We start from the raw sequence: 7665 nt of genomic DNA, 5'->3' as shown, positions 1-7665 counted from the left end.
GCTAGGAACTCAGTAGTTTTGTGGAAATACATGCATGGAAAGTTACTTACTGATGTTATTCGACAACTTCGTGATTGCCATTTGTCTTCAGTTTGCTCCCTCTGTCATAATACTGTTGAGACTGCAGAGCACCTCTTTTTGCATTGTTCTTTTGGAACTAATATCTGGGGGAATCTTTTAGATTTGTTTCAGGTTCCGGGTGTCTTCAATGATATTATTTCTTTCTTTACCTACCCAGTACGTCATGGTTATAGCTCTCAGTTAACTTTGTTATGGTGGGGAATGATTGGAGCTGGTTTTTATGCTATTTGGCATGTAAGGAATGCTCTTCGCTTTCAAGAGTTAATCATATTGCCAGGTTCCTTACTCCATTCTATTAAGATGCAACTTCATGAGATTAATTTTTTGAGTAAGGGCACAATGAAGAATACTGTAGGTGAGCTTTGCATTTTACATCGCATTGGTATTAAGGGTAGGCCATCTAAAGCTCCGAAAATTGTTGAAGTTATGTGGCATGTTCCCTCTATTTATCAAGTCAAGCTTAACACTGATGGTGCGGCTCGTGGCTCTCCTGGTCTGGCAGGTTTTGGTGGCATTTTTCGAGATCATTTGGGTCATGTTTTAGGTTGTTTTTCAGGAAATCTTGGCATTGCTAATGCATTAGAAGCTGAGCTGCAGACGGTCATTCACGCCATTCAAATGGCTTCGCAGAGAGGTTGGCATTCTCTTTGGATTGAAAGTGATTCTACTTTAGTGATTCATTTTCTTTCTTCATTTCAAGTAGATGTTCCTTGGCGTTTCACTACTGAATGGTTTAACTGTCGGACTATTCTTACTACTATGACTGTTAAAGTATCTCATATTTATCGGGAGGGTAACAGCATTGCCGATTGCTTAGCAAATTTTGGTGCGGATAATGCGGGAGTTCATTGGTGGGATTCATGTCCACCTTGTGCAATTACAGCTTATTCACGTGATTTAGCAGGCTTTCCCAACTATTGTTTTAGTTTCTGATCTTATATTGGTTTTTTTATTTGTAATTCATTAGACAGCAGCATCAACGAATTTGTTCTTCGTTGTTTTTTGTCCTTAGTAGATCACATGTTTTTGTGTTGTTCTTCTTTTTTTGGGAGAGGTTTTGGTTTATGTCCTCCTCTCCCTTTATGTACTCTTTTGTTTTTTTTTTTTTCAATAAAATAACTGGAACCGGACATAGGGCTGAGCCTCCCAGCTTGGCTGGGTTTCAAACCCTTAAAAAAATATATATGGGCTATGATGGCCATAAGAATACACAATGTAGTCTTCAGTGTTTTCTGCACTTTCCTTTGAATATTCCATGTTTCTATCATCACCTATATCAATAATTTTCCCATGGTAAAATGCCAGTATCGTTGTTCCACTTATACACACTACTGTTCCCATCACCTTCGCTAACTTTGCCTTGCTCTTCATTGTTGCTGATTCTTGTCTGAAAATTAATTTAACTATGACTCAATTTCAATCTTAGAGAGATAAGAAATAGAAGTAAAACAGATTGGGAAATACATGGTAAAGTGGTAGAAACCTGAAAAGGACTGCAAGGATAAATGTCAGAGCTGGGAGTGTATTTCCCACTGCACTAACAATGGTTGGAGAGCCAAGGAGCAACTGCCAACCATGTTTTTTATTTTCTTTCTGTATCTGAGATACTGAGATACAGAAAGAAAGCTAGCAAGAGAGATTTGGAGACAGAGAGAATTCAGGTATTGGTATCATAATCTTATATAAGGGAAAGGTGAAGAGAAACTTGCGTGAAAATAAGAGAAAAGAGAAGCCGTTGGAGGACTGATCACGCATTGCTTGCAACGAGCGAGTGAATACACAGCTAGGTAAAACACGCACTACATTAGCTGGTCTTCAAGATCACACAACAATTCTGTTCTGATAAGGTTTGCATGAGTTACCAACTTAGCTAACAACTACTGGGAATTTGTTGAAGTATGCGTATATTCCCGAAAAAGCCAGTCTTCTGCTCTTCTAAACACTATGGAGAAACCAATGAGAGATCAATAGCGTAACAATTAGAAGCATTTACCACCACTAAGAAGTCAGAATCAACACTTCAACAATCCCAAGGAACTTGGTCCCTTTCAAAAGCAGCATGTCTGCCATTTTCCAACCAAAGCCGCCAATTTCCAGGAAAAACAGCAAATGGTTATGTGTTCAGAAAATGGTATGGAACTTCAGATTAAGAAAGGTTACGTGTTCCGAAGCTGACATATCTTCATCTTTTTCATCTGATAAGTTATATTTGGCTACAAGCAGGAGATGACTTGCTACCTCACAAATTTAGAAGAAGGGAAGTTGTCAATCAATAAGGCATTGAACCCAAAAGGGAGATAATACACAGGTAGTAGCATCCAACTTACAACTCCATCCAACTTGTATGTAATGAATCAAGAATTCCAAAATTAGAAGCCATTGTCCTCTCTTTCCTTCTTTTTTTTTTTCCTCATCCTCCACACATGGGACTCAGGCAGGAATTTCAACTTCTAAACTACACCCATGGCTTACTTGAAAAGCCTCGGTCCTTTTTGAACTGTACAAATTCTAAAATAAAATTAACAAGCTTCAAACCCAGAATCCATCGTTCCAAGACCGCTTTCCAAGCAGACCTCCATGCTCACTCATACTGCCTCTTGCTTTGTAAAAAGCCGGCTTGTTTCGGATGGTTCTCAATGGCCCTGATCTATTGCCATGTCTAATTGGTAATGATACCTCATTCCCGACAAAACTTGAAGCTGAAAACGGTCTGTTTTCCATGTCTTCAAGGGTACCAGAGCTATACTCCATTGTAATGTAGGAAGAGGCTTGACCATAATTTAACCGGGGAGTGAGTCCACCGGCATTCCACCAACTGCTATCAGAAGGGGCAAGATCACATTTAAAGGAGTCCGGGACAGAAGACTCCTTTTGACTATGGCAGTCCCCACCAGTCTCATCAGTGTCGTTGTATATCAGCTTTAGAGCCTGCACAACCTCACCCATAAAAGGTCTGTGAGTGACTTCAGGATGAACACACATAGAAGCAATGGCTGCCACTTTAGCCATGTCATCGAAGTCATAAGTTCCAGCTAAGGCCGGATCCACCAACTGCTGCAAACCTTCTCTGCTGGTTAGCAGCGGTCTTGCCCATGTAACCAAATTCTCCTGGCCCTGAGGGTGGGACATATCAACAGGTTTTCTTCCAGAGAGAAGTTCCAACAGCACAACTCCATAACTATAAACATCACTCTTGACAAGTAAGTGCCCTGTCATCGCATATTCTGGGGCAACATACCTGTAAAATCCATCAAATCCATCAATAGGTCATACTGTTATATTCAGAACAACAAATAAAAGGGACTTTTATATATATCTAGCAATAGGAAAATTTCAATTCATTTGGCATGTTTAGTAGTTATCATAAATCAATCACTAAAGGTTCCTGATTTCCTGAGCAGTGGCATAAGATAGATATATGCTTTACAAAAGATTAGATAATTGATATTTAAAATGAATTCATGTTATGTGATTACCCGAAAGTTCCCATGACCCTTGTAGAAATGTGATGACTTCCTTCAGTTGCTTCTCTAGCCAACCCAAAATCAGAAACCTTGGGAGTGAAGTCATCTTCCAGCAAAACATTACTAGCCTTAAAATCTCGGTGAATAACACGGGGATTAGAATCTTCATGAAGATAGGCTAATCCTCTTGCCGCCCCAAGGGCAATCTTCATCCGTGCATCCCAGTCAAGAGGGCCCTTTTTCTTGTCAACACCTAGAAAAACAATCATAAAGTACAATTCATTTCAATTTAAGGCTTATCAATTCCAAGAAACCAAACAGAAAAAGAACATCCTTGAAGAGAGGGGAAATCAAACAGCTTGTTTAGGTGCTTTGGATATATATAATTGAGAAGAGATTGGTTTTGTTAATTCAACAATGTTAAGCCAAAGAAACAGACCGTAGATGACAAGAAACCGTACCATGCAAATGGGACTCAACACTGCCATTGCGAATAAGCTCATATACCAAGCTGCGTGCGTGCCCTTCAATACATATCCCAATCAGTTTCACAAGATTACGGTGATGTAATCGGCTTAACATCTCAACTTCTGCAATGAACTCACGGTCTCCATTTTGGTTATTATCCCTGGTAAGCACTTTGACAGCAACTTCAGTTCCATCCTCCATAGTTCCATGGTAAACACGTCCAAATCCTCCTTCTCCTAAAACCCTTTGAGAACTGAACTTATTTGTTGCTTTCTCAAGCTCGGAACGCGGGAATGTTTTAACAGAGAGAATACTGGTAGCCATGGTGGACATTAGTGACACTGAAGTGGAGCTTGCAATGCTACTTGATAACATAGACCCAATGCCTGCATTATACACAGAAAAATCAGTTGGTGTGCGGTATGCTTAATAGTAAATACAGAACTGAGTTAATGTCTCATACAAGAGTACCAAATTTGCAGCCAAAGAAGGGGAATAATTATAAAATGGAGTAAACATCTATTCTCTAAACAAACTCTACAAATCTGAACAGAATAACCAAATCTGACAACTGGAGAACTAATAACTGGCTTGCCAGTCACAAGTCATGGTACTTTGGTTATCCAGTTTTTCGAAGGTTATCGCAAGACACCAAGATATATTGGGAAGTAAAACGAATAAGGAGAAGATTAACAAAAACCGGAGACAAAAGGTTTTGGCTTTAGGTTATCCAGTTTTTCAACAGTTATCTCAAGACACCATGATATTGGGAAGTGAAAAGAGAAAAGATAAAATTAACAAAAACTGGAGATAAAAGGTATTGACTTTCTGAGCTTTAAGGCAAACATTATGTGAATACAACTATTTTATCCAATACATGCTTGAAAGTTTTTGATGAATACATGCACTTATGTAAAGATTTTCACATTTATAGATGCATATAGTGTTAAACTGACGTACAAGCAACGCAAGTGAATAGCCTAACAATGAGAACCGCAACCCAAATAAGCAACCCTGCTAATTTTACTCCTGATGGATTGCCTGTGTATCGCTCTCCCTTACCCATAAAGTAAACCCAAAAAATAGGAACAACAATGAAAGAGGGGTAACCAGGATCCTGGTAACTCATGAACAGCCATAATTACCAGATCTTTTGTGAATTGATGATTCACGTACAGGACCGACAGCACTAGATGGTCTTCCAACTCTCCTCCATTTAATGAACACCAAGATTGCTCCAATAATAACCAATAGGAGTACAAAGGCAGAGAGGGCAATAATGGCAATGGTTCTTATATTCATTCTCTGGTTCTTTCTGGGAAACTCTGCAGTGATAGGGAGGTTTGGGGGACTTCCGGTCGGTCCATTCCCGTTCAAATATGGTGGTGAAGAAGGTATTCCTGATAATAACTGTTTCAGTCTCAACCACAATAAATACTGAAATAATAAGCCAAAGCATACGAGATTGAGGTTGGTACCTGGGTAACTAATGTACAACACTTCATAATTGCCAAAAAGAGTTAGATTGAGAGGCACTTTCTTATGCTTGAATCTGTCATATGTCAGTATCGCAGTGGTATTATCAAACTTCTCTCCTAAAGGAACCAAGTTAATATCCACTACTGTTCTCCCTTGATTTTGACTGTCAGCACTTGCACCCATTATTATAACTTGACTTTGTTCCAAATATGTGCCTTCAGCAACCTCAATCTCCAACTCACTCATTACTGGAAAAATAGAATAAGGAGCTATATCCAGTAAAAGTCTGACTTTCATAGGAAATACACAACCACAAGGTGAACCAAATGGAGATGCAGTAAGTGGCTCCACGCAAAGTTGATCACATCCTGCGAAAAATACCATGACAAAAAAGTAACTAACAAGTCACTCCACAGGAGAAACAATATATAAGATGACAAAGGGTTTTTCGTGGCCATAGTTAAACAAACAATGTCTTTAGGTTTACAAGTATCTGAGTCCTAGTATTCAAGTAGAAGATTTAGCAGAAGTTGGACTAGCTACCCCTCTAACCCGGGATAGGGAAAGTTCAAGGTAAGCCTCAAACTCATCTTGCAATGCATGGAAGTTAACAGACCATTATTTTATTTTAATATTAGTTGCCAACAGAACAAATTAAGCCACACTAAACAATGCCTCAGCAGAGGAGTGGTTATAAGGACTGAATGATTTAGTTTAAAGATATAAGCAAGGTGGCATCCCACTATCAAATTCTTGGCCATCCGAGGAAAAAAAATTTAGATTATAAAATTTGGTTTGAAAATTCATCAATCTCAAACATCTATTGAATGAGTAGATGTACTAACAGGTGATGGCCCCTGACAATAACAAATTTGACGCCTTATATTATTTAGTACCTGTGTCCTTTGATGGGGCAGGAGAAAGAGCATGGGGTGTTCCTTTCCCACGGTGACGATGATGATGACGGTGTGGTGCTGAAGGCGAACTGCTGGGAGCTGAAATTGAAAATTTAACATCAAGGTCAGGCTACATAACTAGAATATCTGCGCAATAACATTTTTTAAGGTGACATATACCTAAATAAACTGGAGAAGGTGCAGGGGATGCGGAAGAAGGCTTGGTCTTTCGTGCTTTCAATTGTTTCGAAGAAGGAAATGGAAAACGCACCAACATTGACCTTGCTGCAAATGGCAACAATATACATCATCCACAGGTTAAGAAATAATATCCATAGCTATAAAAAGAAGTTAATTTAACCAATTCGGAACGCATAAATAAACACTATGGGAAATAATTGACGACATTTCCAAATACATGATTCAAGAAAGTTTGTTAGCATCTCAACACCAATGTATTTAATCATTTAAACAAAACTTGTCCAGATTAAGATTGACCCTGGCAAGTGAAACTATACAGAAACAGTAGCTCACTTACCGCGCTCCAGTGCGAAACCTCTCAAAGAAAACGGTGGATTTGAAATCTGAGTAGGAGTTAGTGACAATTGCCCTGTAATCATAAGAAAAAGAAAAAATTACTTAAGATGCTCCAGCTGCTAATAGCAATATAAAATTCAACATAAACTCGAATTTAAAATCGGAAAGCTGAAAAATTAGAAAGACAAACCTGAGCAATAGAAAACTAAGTTGAGCTGGAGAAGAAGAACAAAAGGAAGAAGAAGAAGCAGAATCGGAGTACGCATTGTCTATGACAGAGCCAAAACCCACAGCAATCATTATCAGAAGCAACCAGCTCCGAGCTGGAGAGAAGAGACTGGCCGGAAAATTCCAGACTGTCGGTGAAGCAGCAGCAGCGGCCGGCGGCGAGCCTCTCGGTCGCATTTCAAGGCTAAACACAGAATTTTGGTCATGGTTTCTGGCAAGCTCAGCTATGAGAGAATCAAAGAGTGGAAACCCCAGCGGCGACTAAAACCCTAGGAGAGAGAAGAAGAGCCCAGACATTGCGGGTGGGTGGGCTCTTGCAGATCCATGAAATGCGGCGAAAGATCTAGCAAGAGAAAATGTGGGTGGTTTAGAGAGAGAAGGGATTGAGCTGAAGAAGAGATCTTGGAGGAGGTTGAAGAAGAAGGAGAGAGAGAGAGAGAGAGAGAGAGAGAGAGAGAGAGAGAGGTAGGTACGTTAGTTGTCGTGTCGTCGTCGTGTGTGTGTGAGAGTGT

At 39.6% G+C, this 7665-nt stretch overlaps 2 protein-coding genes across 2 annotated transcripts; one reads left to right on the top strand and one right to left on the bottom strand.

The window, feature by feature from the left end:
- Nucleotides 1-420: 420 nt before the first annotated feature.
- Nucleotides 421-1014, top strand: LOC101291208 (putative ribonuclease H protein At1g65750-like). The gene has a single exon (XM_004292206.1). The coding sequence runs from the start codon at nt 421-423 to the stop codon at nt 1012-1014; it is 594 nt and encodes a 197-aa protein (XP_004292254.1).
- A 1088-nt stretch (nt 1015-2102) lies between these two features.
- LOC101307165 (receptor-like serine/threonine-protein kinase ALE2-like) lies at nt 2103-7165 on the bottom strand. Its single transcript, XM_004289957.1, has 9 exons — nt 7116-7165; nt 6927-6998; nt 6569-6673; nt 6389-6487; nt 5492-5860; nt 5159-5413; nt 4007-4399; nt 3558-3798; nt 2103-3319 (listed from the first exon to the last, which is right to left on the bottom strand). The coding sequence occupies exons 3-9, from the start codon at nt 6663-6665 to the stop codon at nt 2611-2613; spliced, it is 2163 nt and encodes a 720-aa protein (XP_004290005.1). The 5' UTR covers nt 6666-6673; nt 6927-6998; nt 7116-7165; the 3' UTR covers nt 2103-2610.
- Between the last annotated feature and the right edge of the window lie 500 nt (nt 7166-7665).

This window comes from Fragaria vesca, linkage group LG2 (genome assembly GCF_000184155.1).
Source record: "Fragaria vesca subsp. vesca linkage group LG2, FraVesHawaii_1.0, whole genome shotgun sequence".
In the NCBI taxonomy this organism is placed as follows: Eukaryota; Viridiplantae; Streptophyta; class Magnoliopsida; order Rosales; family Rosaceae; genus Fragaria; species Fragaria vesca.
The sequence above is the reverse complement of the archived record's forward strand: the minus strand, read 5'-3'. Positions and strand labels throughout refer to the sequence as shown.